Raw genomic sequence first — 15,688 nt, forward strand, 5'->3', positions numbered from 1 at the left:
ATCAGGACTGAAACATTTTTGGTAACAGCAGCTGTTGATCAACGGATCTGATTGAGCGGTTTGCTTGTTTGAAGTGTGAGATTGAAGAGTACCTTTTAACAGCATCAATTAAAATTAAACTTCTATCAGAAGTCGTGTGAAGAAAGTCGTGTGAAGAAAAAAAAGAAAAAAAAAGAAAAAAAAAAGAAAAAAAAAAAAAAAAAAGAAGTAAGATCTCAAGAGATCAGCCAAAAAGTTAAAAAAAATGGACACAAATTGGTCTTCTAAATGAACAATGACCATCAGCTCAGCACCAAATTGGTAATATAGTGACTTGAAGAATTGGTTTGGATTATTTGTGTTTTAATTGACTTTAGCTATTTAATACAATTGAAACTGAAATGGGACAACAATGCTATGTTAGCGAACATGGGCAGTCATTAGATTTGTTGCTGTTTTCTTTGGCTAATCAACATCCTGTGTGGTTACCTTGGTTGAGCCTGCTGTCTGGATCAATCTGGATCAAACCTAATGTAAAAAAGTCTAAAAGTAATCATTTAAAGACAACAAAGTCAGTGTTTTGGAACGGCCATGACAAATCCCCAATCCTAGTGAACCCGAAAAGGTGTGTGTAAGCATGGCAGCCTAAAAACCTGGCGCAGTCACACCGGTTCTGTCAGAAAAAATTGGACCAAAAATCCAGCCAACCACTGTGAGCAGCTTGAGGAACGAAACCAAAGATATTTGACCCAAGTCTTACAGTTTGAAGAAAATTCTACTAAATAATAATGAAATGGATGTAATCTTCTGAAAAAGTCATTTAAAAAATCTCTAAAATATATCTAATTATTCTGACATTTAACAAATAGAAATGACTAAATTAATCATAGCTGCAAACAAGAAGTTGCTTTAATGTTAGACATTAGCTAATAAAGGTTATGTGTCTTTTATATTGCACATGTGAAGACTGTATATGATTTAAACTGTAACTTGCTATTATAGACTTAGCAAACTCTTCGTTCATTATTTCTTCCTGATATTTGCAGAAACAGATTTTGCATGAACACATCCCAAACAAGAAAGGAAATGTTAAGCTCATACTTTATAATAACAGAAATATAAATGTATTGCTTATTAACTGTCAACTTCTCAGTATGATCTTTCTGTGCTTTGACCAGGTTGGTATGTTCATAAGTTGGCGATGAAGAAAATAACACAGTAAATAAAAAAATTATATAATTTGCCTACCAGTCGCAGTAGCAGTGAACTAACAAATGTTAAGTAAACTTAACATTTGTTAGTTTACCATAAGACTGTTTTTTTTTTTTTTTTTTAAAGAAGAAATTAAAAAAAAAAAAAAAAAAAAAGTCGTGTGGCTGCGTAATCCATACATTACGCAGCCCCACCATGTATTTAGTGCATCTTCACTCAATTATATATACGGTATATGGTAATATAATAAGGTGCTTTATTTGTCATTATACATACAGCAAAATTTCGTAGACCAGATGGAGAGTAAGCTTGAGCTGCTGCGACTGAGCACGCCGCCACAAATGGTAGGGGAAACCTACGCAGAGAACAACTCCACACAGAAAGGCCCCTGCCGAGCCCAGCATATACATATAAATATATGCAAAATGCCAATTTGTAGAGCTGCATCAAGATAGCCAAGGAAGCTCAGCTGACTACATTGGTATCATTGACTTTGGAGCAATATCATCTAAATGAGCATCTGCCGACGGTTGATTGTCTCTTGAGCTGTTAGCTTTGAAACAATCACTCATTTTGAGTGAGAATGTGGTGACAATGGAAAACAATGACTCGATTTTAACTGGAAGAAACCTCCAGCTGAACCCAGCTCCGTATGAGTGATCATCCTCTATGATCAACTGGATGTTGAAAGGAAAGAGCGTAGACACTAAAAACACTTAACAGCTGTTTAAGGATTATTTCTATGTTCAAGAAAAAGTAGAGAATAAAAAGCAGGAGTAGGTTTGTGTGTGACTTCGTGTAGAAGAATTAGGCCATTGAGCATTGAGCTAATGGTATCATGTGCAATAATTAAATAAATTGGATAAATACATTGGAATATGCATTTCTAAGAGGCCTGTTTGTCAGATCAATAAATATTTTGAATAAAAACATTTAAGCAGGTAATAAACATACTTTTAAGCACCCATTTCTGTATATAATTAGATTTTTTTATTGGTCTGATGAAATATTCTAATCTTAAATAATAATCAACAGAAATAAAGGCTTAAAACCTTCATCCGTCTGGGTTAATCTGTATAATGTGTTTCCCTTCGTGAATTGAGTTACTGAAATAAACTTTTCAATAATGTTCTAATTTATTGAATATGACTGGATGTGTTGAAGAGTACTTAACATAACTGGCGCTTCTTCTAGGGCTTTGACTATGAAGGAGAGGAGGTCTGTCTCTGCTGTTCTGAAAAATCTCAAAATAGTCATCATATGTCAGAAAACCTTTAAATATCGTTACTAGAAAATTCACAATTGTCCAAAACAGTTTAATATCGAAGAATACTTGTTATGATAGAACTAATTTTCAAGAAAGACGACATTTAAAAGAATCATATTTTATTTACACTAACAGCTTCAAAAGGATTTACCAGCAACAGCTTTAAAAATCCCAACAAGCTGAGTTTAGTTTCCCACAGCTGAAATCCTTTCAGGAAGTCATGTGCTGCAGTGGTAATAGTTTCCTCTTTACCTGCCAGCCCTCGCATGTGGCATCGTCTCAAATGTGCTAAGAGCCTTAAAGATTTCATACAGCTGTGCTAACATCTACCGAATGCCAAGCTTTCTGAGCTACCCTCTTCAGGCCATCATGCCCACTCACTGATCGGCGCACAGCATAAGCTTAAATGCACAGTTTCAGGTCCTGAATACCAAATAATTCCAGTTTACTTCACTTATCAGTAGGATTGGTCATTTTACATTGGAACAAAATAAATGCACTGTGGTGAGTTGTGAAGGCGCTACAAAACGCAAAGGTTTTAAAAGTCCGATCCGAAAAAGTCAGAAAAACTGATCTGGTGCAGCGGCTGGAAGGTTAACAGTGGAGTGGTGTGCTTACTCATGCCAGCACATAAACCTCAAGTTTTTATCTTTTTTTGCTGCTTTTTGGGATTAAATTTAAATTTAATATAGCGATAAGAAATGTCTACAGATTTTTTTTTTTTTTTTTTTTTTAAACAAAGCATTTGACTGCGATTTATAAAGTTTTCTGCTTTTAGGAAAGAGCATGCATTTTTTTCCCCACAGCAACCTGGTTGTACCTAACAGCATTACCAGAGGAAACATATTACCAGTTATTTACAACCAATTGTTAAATAACCTTTCATGCTCCTAATCCCGGTCCTTATAATGACTAACTTTACGGATGGCGGTTTTCAGAGCCTAATGGAGATTTGTATCTAGATTACAATGTCATGATGTTAAGGACATGTTTGTTTATTTGTTATTTTGAAAGTTTTCTATTTGTATTCTTAAGTCCTTCATGTGGGGATTTGGCTGTTTGCTTTATGTTTTAAGTAAAATCTTTTGTTGGTTTGTGTTCTCTTTAGTTTTTGCGGCCCTCTGTTCCCCAAAGAGACGCAGAAGTAATGTCGAGGCTGATTGTCAATGAAGCAAACGTCCGACCGCCAGATAAAACGGAATTTCAGGAAAAGAACATATTGGTAGTCAAACATGAGGATGGTAGTCTGATGGTCTTGGTGGCTTTGGTTCTTCAGAACATGGCTGGCTCGCCATCATTAATGGAACCATGAATTCTGCTCCGTAACAGGAAGTAAACTTCTTGAAACCTTTCACAGGTCAAAAATAATTTACAATCATTTACAATAAAAACAAGCATAAAAGCATAAAGGATGAAACATACATATAACATCATATAACAGGAAACCAGATCAAATGTATGGTATTTGTTTATTTGACAATGCACAATAACACATTTACCAAAACAGAGTCAGGAAAGATGATTGGGGCCAGGTTAAAGCAAAAATGCTAATATCCAATTGTAGTCATTATATTATACATTATATTATAAATATAAAAAATTACATCATAAATTGAAAACTACATTTTGAATTTACTCAAGTTACTTTTGTGCGCTGTCAAGTTTTGTTTGATGTTCTGAGCTGGTGTCTCAGCTTCCGATGAGTTCATAGTTTACTGCACAACACCCAAAATGAGATTCAACAGTTTTGGCAGTGCTTTCCAATAAATCACCACATTATGTAGTAGTTAGTAATAAAACTTGTCTTTCTCTTTTATTTCATTTTGGTCTCTTTTGCAAAGAGATCACTACTCAACATTATATGTTTTGCCTTCATTTAGTGAGCCTGAAAGAACATCCTGCATTTGATGCACGGTGTGACGTGTTAGATAACTAGTAAGCCATGTGTGCAATACAGAGCGCTCTAATGGCACATTACCCCCAACCTTCCCCAGACCCTCGTTCTAATGGCCTCTGGAACCACACATCATAGGCCAGGAGGCAATGAGATGAACAGGAAGGCAGCAAGTTGGCAGGAAAGAACAAACAGAAACAAATAAATCCTTCAGAGGAAAATCAGCCTGCCATAAGTAAACACAGAGGTCCCAGCATGCTGTCTCACCAGCTGCCAGGATTTATGGCTGGGCTCTAACTTGGCTATTAGCAATAAATTAACTGTTTGGGCCTAAATAGGTCTCTGTAGTATCTTAAAGGGAGTCATGACTAGTTGAAAATGTTGGCCCAAATATGTTGTCATTTTCATATTAACTTAAAAATTTGTGATACTTAAAAACTCATTACTTTAAACAATTGCTTATTTTTTTGGACCCATGGAGGTCGCTATTTTTCACCTGCACAAACCATGCTGGGTTGATGACGCGGTTAGGTCCTGCTGGACTGGAACCTACAGAGTTAACTCAGTAAGGTTAACATTACCCAAGTTTTTTTTTTTTTTTATTGTATTGAGTTTGACTGGTGTAATTTTAGACAATGCCATGTCACTGTAATTTCAAAACAAAAAAAGAAAAAGTGAGGTGAGTTGTAGTTATAGTTGCTTGGAGGTTTTTGTTGCTTTGTGCCTTGGAAGATTAAGGAAGTGCATGTGAGTACACCATGAATCCTCTGCTTTTTATTTTTTTAGGCAAAATATTGTTCACGAGAGTTTGCTCATTGACATGTTTCAAATTGAAAAAAACAGCGCGCCGCTTGGACATTTTTGCGTCACATCCCTAGTTAACCAATTGGTTCTAACTTGATGACGCTGACCGTGTTAGTCCCACACGAAATCATTTAAAATTGTGCTCTACCAGCCCCTTACCAGATTGATACGGCATGGGATTTGATTGGAGAGATCATCATAGCTTCTTTCTTACTGATTTTGGCTGCAATTCCCCCTGTTTGACCCCAATGTTTTCTCTTTAAGCGCAACCATATCTTATTCATTGTTCCCTATTACACAACATTTTTAAATAACTTTTACTTACTCGTTATTGAGGTTTTAGTAAAGCAAGAAGCGGCTTGTTTTTCTGTAAATATGACGGTGTGTCATGCCTGGCTTGAGAGCTGATGAATAAAAGTCTGCTTAAATCTGCTGACAGAATTTAAAGTAACACAATTGTCAAACATTAGTTTAAAAAAGCTGTAAATATGTGAAGCTGAACAGCACAGGTGTCTGACTGGCTCATTTTGATCTTGTTGCTCATCTACTGTTGCACTCAGTTAAAAATTTAATTATATCAACTTCTGAGCTCATTGCTATTGAACGCTATTAATGTATGATTATATTTTCAGCTCAATGTCATCCTTCACCAGGACATTACCTCTGAATTAATCATCTACAGAGTGCTCTGGGGGAAAACTAGCTCCCTGTAGATAACAGAGAATAAGGCAGCCAGCCTGAGATTGTTATGGCCCTTCTTGAAAACCTTTTTTTGACTGAAAGATAGGAAATTGTGGCAGCTGTTGCAATCTGCTGCAGCCCACTCAAGGCCAGCCCTGTTTGTCTGAGGAGGCATGGATGAGGCATGAATGGCCCGCCTGGCAAGCTGAACGCATGGCCCCGGGGCTGAGGGATTGAAATGGATAACCTGCTTGACCAGAGGCTAGCAGGGACACTTTGAGGGCTGGAGGGGAATGTTAGGTCATATGGAGATGGAGATAAATGAAGGTGACCTCTGGATTAAAGATTAAGGAAAATACTACATGTAGCCTAAAATTATTCATGCCACCTGGTAGGTTTAACCTTTTAACTTGAGCAACATTTTGCTTCTCACTGGAAAGGTTGCTGTAGACATGTTGGTAAACAATATGATACTTCAATGCAACATATTTTGGGGAAAAAAGAGTAAAAAAATGTCTTTGTTTGATTTATGGTTGCTGTAAAAAGCATGTCAGGCTGACGGTACAGCTGACAAAGCATACTGCTGGATTCCATGAATGCATCCAGGGAGGAAGCTGTTGCTCAGACTATGGCAAATCAAAGTCTGCTTGGCCTTAGACAACTTTTTCTGGGCAAAGAAAACGTGTAGTCTTCGGTTTTGTTACATAAAACAAAAATGTACTTGTTGGCCACCATAATGTAGCCTTCACTACATTATGGTGTAAAAATGGAGACACATTTGATAGACCAATAGTGATGAGAAACATTTGATTGTAGAAGCTAGCCTAGCTAGCGGTATACACGCCGTATCAGTCTGGAAAGGCAGGACTAAAAGACTCAGCGTCAACAGGTTATAACCAATCAGATAACTACGGATGTGACACAAAAAACTCTAAGCAACGCACTCTTTTTTTTTGTAATTTGTTGTCCAGAAAACATGTTATGCTATTGAGCAAATTCGCCAGTGAGTGATTATTTTTTTATGTCCTGAGTATGCATGGTGTACTCACATGTACTTTCTTAATTTTCCAAGGCACCAAGTTTGTATCTTGACTGTTATGGGTACAGAAAAGTGCTGCTGCATTATGGGTAATTTGTCCGCTGAGAGTGCACAGCAAAAACGGAACTTAAAATAAGTAAAATATTCTTAAAATGAATGCATTTGTTCTTGATTTGAGCAGGTACATAAGATGATTTGCCAATGGAATAAGATTTTTGCACTTAAAATAGGAACAAGTCATCTCCATCGTCTTATTTGAAGTGCAGGATGCCAAATTATCTTATTTTAGGGGTCAAAATACTCATTCCATTGGCAAATAATCTTATTTACCTGCTCACATCAATAACAAATACACTAACTTTTAGAACATTTTACTTGTTTTTAGATCCGTTTTTGCAGTGTGATGCAACATAAAGTCCTGCCTCCTGCGCTATGATTAATGATAATAATAATCCACTTTATTCATAATGCACTCTACGTTTGATACAAAACCTCAAAGTGCTGCAGAGGCAGACAGATTAAACCAGTCATTAAAAACATAAAACAATAAATATCCATAGAGAAAGAAGCTTTAGTCAGCATAAACATTCATGAAAAGGAAGGTTTTACGTCCTTTCTTTAAAGCATCAACCGTCTGTGGAGATCTGAGTCAGTCCCGAAGGGTGTTCTAGAGTTGGGGAGCTGCAGCCACAAAGGCTCTGTTGCCCATCGTTCTAAGCCTCAGCAGGACCGGACGGTGCTGTTGGCCTGACCGGGTCCAGGTGGATGTTTGAGGTGTGAGCAGTTCAGTGAGGTAAGTGGGGGCCACACCGGTCTGGTCAGTTTTTGGCTGGAGAGCATGGAGCCGTACCATGGCTGGCCAGGACATGTTGAAGCAGCCAATAAAAGCTCTTCCCCTTATCATTAAGAAGGGAATGAATAATTTTTGATGGCATTTTTGTTAGATGTAAATAAAAACAATAGGGCTGGGCAACGATTAAAATATTTAATCGCGATTAATCGCATAATTTGCCTGATTAATCATGAATAATCGCATTGTATTTACAAACTCCAAGAATGAATTCAAAAGTAGTGTAAAGAGCACTTTTATTTTAATGTTCTGCTGCCATATGAACAAAAGTGTTGTAACATTTGTAGCACTTATCAGTAAAACATATTTAGTGTAAAGCTCAACTTAAACATGTAAAACAAAAAATAGCAATAATAATAAATTAAAGCTTATTGCCACTGACAGGGAATTCTCTTTATGGGAAAAAATCTAACAAAAACAGGCAATTTCTGAGGTAACAGCAGGGAGCAGCGTTACCATTTTATGTTCAATACCAAAGTTTAACTTGGCAGTGGTTCCAACTAACTTGTTTCTGTCATATTCCATGCTGGAAGAACTTTAAACTGAAATGCTTGCTAACTCGATATGCTTGCATGTTTATTTGACGTTAACACGTGTTTTTTTGTTGTTGCTTTCTCGCGTGCATATAGTGAATGGCAGGGAAAAACAGGCAAAAACACATGGATACTTTGAAACGAGAAGCGACTTCACCGACGGCCTCGATGCAGACTCCGCTCCGCACAAAACTTGTTCCGTTCGCCAACTCACCGCCTCGCCTAATAAAATTCCTGCGGGAAACACCGCCTTCCCCATGTCGGCTTTGTTTTTTTCCGGCCAGCACCTTTCTTCCTCTTTGAACCCGAGGTTTGGCTGACAGCGAGGTTATTGGCGCATTATCGCCACCTACTGTTCTGATTCAAACCCCTACACCGCAGCAACAGACCTTCACAAAATAAAACCATGTGAGCAACATGAGTTAACGCGCGTTAAAGTAAATATCGCCGTTAATATGAATTCTAATGAATTAACGCAAAATTAACGCGTTAACTTGCCCAGCCCTAAAAAACAAGTAATTTTAATTTCTCCAATGCTCCTTGTAAATTGTCCTTTGTCATTGAATAACGCTTCTTGGTTGAATGAAAACAATCGAAATCTTGTGGGGATATTTTGATCATCTCTGTAAGTCTTTAAAACCTCTTGATATGACATCCTTTTTTTGTTGAGAAGCTTTAAACTATTATTTACAAAATCACTTATGGACTTTTTTTCCCCAAGGAAATAAATGTTAACCGTTAATGATGAAATGTTTTGTATGGTCCACACTGCTGGGCTACAACAGGCAACTGTGTGCAATCTTGGCCAACATCTTTTGTTATGAAAGAAAATCTCTGGTCTTAATCTTCAATAAGCTCATGGGTTGGGGTCACTCAGTGCAATCTAACGATTTATTGTTCTCCCAAACAAATATCGAGCAGTGTCTTATTTTCTGGGAACTGCTCTTTGTGTAACTGCTGTTTCAACAGACATGTGATTATTTTCTTTTCTTGCCCAGTCATGATTGCCGCTCCCTCTGTCTCCCTTTCCTCACCCCCCTCTCCCTCTTGTCAGCATCTAACACATAATAAGTGCAGCAAACTCATAGCTTGTATTTATTGTTAGACTGATATATCCGATTCAGCTGGCACTTTCATTGTACAGTTTAACCATTTTTTTAATCAAGATTTTACACTATCCATCTTGCAGTGTGAGATTACAGTTTTGAAATTGCGCATTATGCCAGGCTTCATTCAAGACTATTGTCTAAATTAAATCCTCAGGTGGACCAAATGTTTTTCCATGTTAACATTGTCCAGCTACTTTATCAATAACCGGATTATTTTGGCGGATGCTTTTTTGGTCTTATCATAAATGTGTTAAGGTGCCTACACACCAACGGGAACAAGGCGAATGGTGCGAGTGATTTACATGTTGTCCCTATGTAAAGACGTGATGCGAACGTTGACGTTGAACGTTGAACGACTAGAGCAAAGTGAAATTTTTACGTCAATTCACGTCGCTTCAAGGGTCCTCCTCAGCCATTTATTTAAAGGTGCATTGCGCATGTTGCCCATGTTTTTAAGTTAAATGTTGTTTTTTCTTTCCCATATATGTCCTTACAATTGCCTGTGTGAAATGAGTTATCTTCTATTTACCGCAGTTGCCTCTATAGCCCAATTAGTGAGTTTGGGAGAGAGAATCGGGCAGGATCGTCGGGGTGATTGCATGCGTGTGACGCGCTGCGCGCTCTCGTTCAAACAGTTTGAAGTGTTGTTGAACTTTTACTTTGTTGAGAGTCTCCGCTGCCACTGAGGCATTAGAGAACACCGACTGTTTTGGAAGATGGACCAAAAAAGACCAGCAACAAGCTCATCTTAGATCCAATCACAGACTCCAACACAAGAGTTAAAAAAATGTTCAGTGTGACGAAAAGGGCAAAATTAAACTGAGATCACCAAAGGAACAATACCAGAGTAAATAACGGGGCAGTTTTCAAGCAATGGAGGGAGCTCGGATCTGCCCTGGGAATGAAAAGGGACCAGCAGTTGGTCCTCTTTTTGCTAAAAAGACTAGAAGCTGTGATGCTAAGATCTTTTATTTCGGACAAAATTTGCATCTGCTGCTTCGGAAGCGCACATTCAGCAAAAATGGTGAATCCAGTTAACTCCGCCTAATTTCCAACTAGCTACTTGATAACTCTTGATAACAATCCATGGCTTGTCGCACAAAGACACTAACCTGACAACAGCCAGCTGTATGTATCGCTCCGCCTAGCTCCACTCACATACATCTGGGACACCGCCATAGGCATTGCCTTTACTGAAGGCTGGGCCTTATCAAAACTCCTTGCATATGATTGGATAAGCCACTTGTCTGTCATCTTTATCGACGTGCTATTTCAACCACTCACACCGAAGCTAACCCGTGACGCTGATGAGACTGACGCCGGAAAAAAAAAAACTTTTTTTTTTTTTTTATGTGTTTGCGGCTCTAGTGCAGGGTTTCCCGCAGCGCTATCTTGGCGAGGCGGCCGCGGAAAACGTGTCGTCCACCCCCCCGCTCCGCGGAAAACGTGTCGTTTTCCGCGGGGGGGGGGGGGTGGATTGCTGCGGGAAACACTGTAGTGGCACACCTTTTATTGACAGTGAGCTGACAGGAGGAGGGGGGAAGACAGGCGGCAAAGCGCCGCGGGTCAGAGTCGATCCCGGGCCGACCGCGTTGAGGACTAAAGGCCTCCTAACATGATTCGCGCTAACCGCTCCGAGGCGCGTCCGCGTCCCGGAAAACAAAACTTGCCAAATCCGGTCGGGGGAAGGGCGAAAACATGGTTTCCACCAACAAAAGCCTTCAGAGCCGTTCTCTGATGTTCTTTTAATGAAACAATATTAGGTAGATTGGACAACACGGAAGAAATAGCAGCATCAATGCTAACGCTTGCTTCCTCGATGCGAGCCGCCATTGTTGTTGGAATCTCACGGTGGCTTCTCCACTACGTCACATCCATGAAACACCCGCCCTGCGTCCTGATTGGCCAGACCAAAAATTTGGTTGGGGAAATCACTTTCAATCAGCCGTGTCCCAGATGTATGTGAGTGGAGCTAGGCGGAGCGATACATACAGCTGGCTGTTGTCAGGTTACAAAGACACATATCTGTGAGACTAACTGCAGAACAAACACTGCTTTCACAGTGAAATCGCCATTAAAACAGAAAAGTTGCCATTTTGAAAATGAATAAATCGGTGGAGCAGAGGTCTGAAAAGTCGTTGCACTGCTTTGACAAGAGAGCTTCAGCCTCCTTGGAGAATGGGGGGGGGTTGTCTTTTCCCTCTCACAATTGTAATCTGTCTGGCAGAGACTTTAGATCTCGCTGAGTGAACTAGACCGAGCCAAACAAGTTTTTTTTTTAAAATGTTAAATATTTAGACTGTACAATTAGACTTTTTTTCTGTTGAGCAATGATGGCTTTACTGACTGAAGAAGCCTGATTCTGTCCCCCAACATGGGGCAGCAGGTCTTCATCTTGGGTCCTGGGCAGACGGAAGTACCACCGGAAGCGGCCGTCATCCAGACTCCACTACATGTGGTGGTACTTGCCAAAGCAGGTGCGTCTCTGGAAGATCTGGTGGACCCAGGAGCGCTGATGTTTTTCGGCTGTGCACATTACATACAGCACCATGACTCAGCTGCGTTGTTAGCGCAAATTGTTTGCGAGCGAGAGGCAAAATGTCAAGCGTCAGACAGATAATCAGTGCGAAACATTTGCTTTGTTCGCGCTTGGTGTGAACATACCCTTAGATGCTTCTGTCTTTCCTTTAGATGGAATGGTGTCATTTTCAAACATCAGAAATTATCTGATCCAATTACCCCATGATATTCCACTTATAGAAGTCATTGGTATTTTGACAGAACATTTTGAGATTAATTATGTTTAGGCAGCACTTGAGAACCTGTGATGATGGAAAAGACCCCTTTAGCTCAGATGCATCAACAGATCCGTAGATTTTTTTTACCAAATTCTGTTATCTATTTATGCCACCATGGTAACAAAGCCGATCTTAGGAAACAAATACTACATCAAAATCAATGCTTTTATACTAAAAATCATTAAATTTTGTGCAGCTTAAAAGTATTAGTTAATAATTACTTTACATCCTCAGTTAAACTACAATTTTTAAAGGCAATCTCAGGAGGAATCAATAGCTTGGCAATCTATGTTTTTCCTATTATTATCTATAGTTGAAACCAGAATTTTACATATATTGTATAGAAAGAAATGGATGCTTTTTTTTCTCACTGTCAGACATGAGGATGAGAAACAACGCTGAATAAACCTTTCCAGTCTTAGGTCCGTTAGGATAAACAAAATTATTTCTATTTTCTAAATGCCAGAATAATGAGAGCCATATTTTTTGACATTGTTCTATTGATTTCTTTAAGGTCAGAAGTCTACATACAGCTTTGCTAATATTTGCCACCCTCGCCTTCAAACTGTCAAACGTTTTGGATCTCCTTCAAAAAGCTTCTCACAAAAGTTGGAAGGAACTTTGGCCCATTCCTCCTGAGAGAACCCGTGTAACTGAGCCAAGTTTGAAGGCCGCCTTGCTCTCACAAGCCTTTTCAGCTGTGCCCATTACTGTTCAATAGGTTTGAGATCAGGGCTTTGTGAACATTGACTTTGTTACCCTTAAACGACTTTGTTGATTTGGGTCAATTTCCATTTGGAATAACCGTTTGAACAGATGAACACAACAGCACCTTCAGACATTTAGAAATTGCACCCAAGGGTGAACCAGCCCTGTACAACTCCACAACTTTCTGCCTGATATCTTTGCTGATTTCTTTTGACTTGAAGAGAAACAAATATTTTACAGCTCTTTTCAGGCATCTAAAAGCCTATGGTCGCCCAAAATTCTCTGGTCTGAAGGGGATAAGCTACCTAAGTATACTACCTGTTTTGAAATGTTATTGTTACTACATGAATTTGCAATTAAATAAATATATGTACAGATTATATTTTATGTGCAGTAGGCGCAACCCAACAAAGAAAAAACCTAACTCACAAAAAATCTATCCCCGTCCTGAATCCCCCCAACTTCTTGACATTATTGGTGGAAACCTGTCCAATTCATTGACCTTTCATCGACTGCTTCTTTAAAATTCAGCTTAATGAAAAGGTGTCTTTTTTTCTGGCAGGGATTTTTCTTCTGTAGTGGCTGTAAGATTCAGTCAGCATGAGTGATAAAGCACCACAGTGCTTCATAACACTGAAGGGGCGCGATATTCATCTTCTGTTCCCTTCACCTCGTTAACACCATTGTCAGTAATGGATAATGGCCAACGCTTCTCTACCCTGCTAATGAACACCAATATCAGTCTTTAGGTGTTCAGGATTGATGACATGCCTTAATCGTCCCATCTAATTGATACCCTACCATGCAGCACATATATTTCCCTGATTGGGTCACAGGGTGATCCCTGGGATATTGCACTCTGGCCAAGCAGCCTAATGAGTATCTCCCCTCATTGAGTGATAAGAAGCCATGCATGCACTAATGGCAGGGGAAGAGCCTCTTAATCTCATGGCTAATGGCACTCTCAAGTTGGATACAAAATCAATTAAGATGGCTCTTCTAGCACATAAGGATGTTTGAGGGACTCTACACTGATCAGATGTTGGTTTGTTTTACCCAAGATGACTGAATGATTGACTCAGAATCTGCCAAGAGAGAAATGATACTGGCAGATGACAGGGGAGCATTTCTAGGTGCAGTAGCAGTAAAATGAATGTTCAGCATTACTGTGTGCAATGTTCGTTTCGTGTGCAATTGTTCCTTTCAACTGTATGCTGAGAAATCTTGTGATGAAATTAAATATACCATGTATTACATTACAAGGTCTTAAAAATTTGCATAATTTTTTATTTTTTTTGGAGAAGTAATATTCATTCATTCGTAACTCTGGCTTAGTCTGGGTTTTGTTACCCTGTTACTCTGGCTGGATGAATAGACTAGGGGTGTGCAAAATAATCGTCATGACGATGATTCGCGATTCTAATATTCGCGACCCAATGCATCGATTCTTGACGCCAAGAATCGATTATTAATTTAAAAAATTAATAAATAAAATTGCATGAATGGTTGGCGAACATCAGCCAAAAACAAGTGGAATACAACTTCCAGTCCAGTAGATGTCGCTGCAGATGTGTTGACGCCCGCTGCCTTGTGTCACAAGCATTTCCGGCCGCGGGATACTACGACGCGTCATTCATAAACAAAACATGGAGGAGACTGAGAACATTCGCCCGGCTCTATCACATGTCAAGTCAGATGTTTGGACGCATTTTGGCTTTAAAAACAAAGAAGGTAAAAACAAAATTGATATGATGCACGTAATTTGCAAACACTGTTACATCGTGATGAAATACTGTGGGAACACAACAAACTTAAAAGGCACACATGCTGAGGCGCCATCCAGAAAAACAAGAGCCGCCAGCGCCGCAAGCACTGATTTAACAAACAACATTCGATTGCAAGCTAGCCCCAACATCTACACGCGCAAACATTTGAATGTTTTCATTTCATTGGTTTAAAGGACCACTGAGGCCATGTAAATGACACAGATTATCCTTATTTTGTTATTTTAAGTTTTATAAATCCTAAGCACTTTTTGTCAGTGTGTCCACTCCAGTAATAGTAATATTTGTGTCCAGTTACAGTAATTTTTATTTTCACAGTAATTTTTATTTTCACGGCAATACCTCCAAAAGTCATTTCAATAAATACAGCTATGTATGAATTCAGTTACTTTCAGTTACAGTATGTATCAATTGAAGACACTATCCAGATCATACATAGCCAGTGAGCCATTGGTGTACAGTGTTCAGTGAAAATATCACAATGCATTGCGATCCATCGCAATAATTCAAGTATCGTGATGCATCGTGATAGAATCGCATCGTGGCATGTGAATCGTGATTCGAATCGAATCGTGACTTCTTTGGCAATACACACCACTAGAATAGACCTAAATGTGTTCTTATTTATTTAACATTCAACCCTGTAATGTGGTGGCGACTGATGACTCGGGAAGAAAAGCACAAGACTGGTGCTCCTCTTAATTAGTACTGATTTAAAACAAACGTTGCAGAAAGTAAATTATGTCAGTTAGCTTACGCCTCTGTCTTGTTGGACTGTCGTCGGCAGGGTACAGTGTTGCTAACACAGGTACCAGTCGCAGGGTCCACGGCTTCTACAATAACAAATGGCCGCTCTTCCAGGGTAGCCACGGTCAGATGTCTGTAGTCAGACACCGGCTCAAAGTAGGAGCCAAACCGCGGCCACACGGGGTATCTCATCTGCAGGATTCCCGTCTCATACGTTCCCACCTGAAGGAGTGAAGAGAAGAAGCGTGAATCAGCGAGATGCAGTGAAAAATCGGCTGTTATA

General features: G+C 39.3%; 1 protein-coding gene and 1 long non-coding RNA gene across 2 annotated transcripts in view; one reads left to right on the forward strand and one right to left on the reverse strand.

Moving 5' to 3' along the window:
* LOC110369118 overlaps positions 1–15,688 on the forward strand; it is a 62,979-nt gene that overhangs the window by 19,255 nt on the left and 28,036 nt on the right. The gene's annotated exons all lie outside the window — the stretch shown is intronic.
* The window catches only part of grin2ca (glutamate receptor, ionotropic, N-methyl D-aspartate 2Ca), a 58,354-nt gene that overhangs the window by 14,235 nt on the left and 28,431 nt on the right, over positions 1–15,688 (reverse strand). Inside the window, 1 exon segment of the mRNA XM_036148431.1 lies at positions 15,416–15,627. Within this exon segment, the coding sequence (XP_036004324.1) occupies positions 15,416–15,627 (212 nt within the window).

The sequence above is a fragment of the Fundulus heteroclitus genome, chromosome 16 (genome assembly GCF_011125445.2).
Source record: "Fundulus heteroclitus isolate FHET01 chromosome 16, MU-UCD_Fhet_4.1, whole genome shotgun sequence".
NCBI lineage: Eukaryota > Metazoa > Chordata > Actinopteri > Cyprinodontiformes > Fundulidae > Fundulus > Fundulus heteroclitus.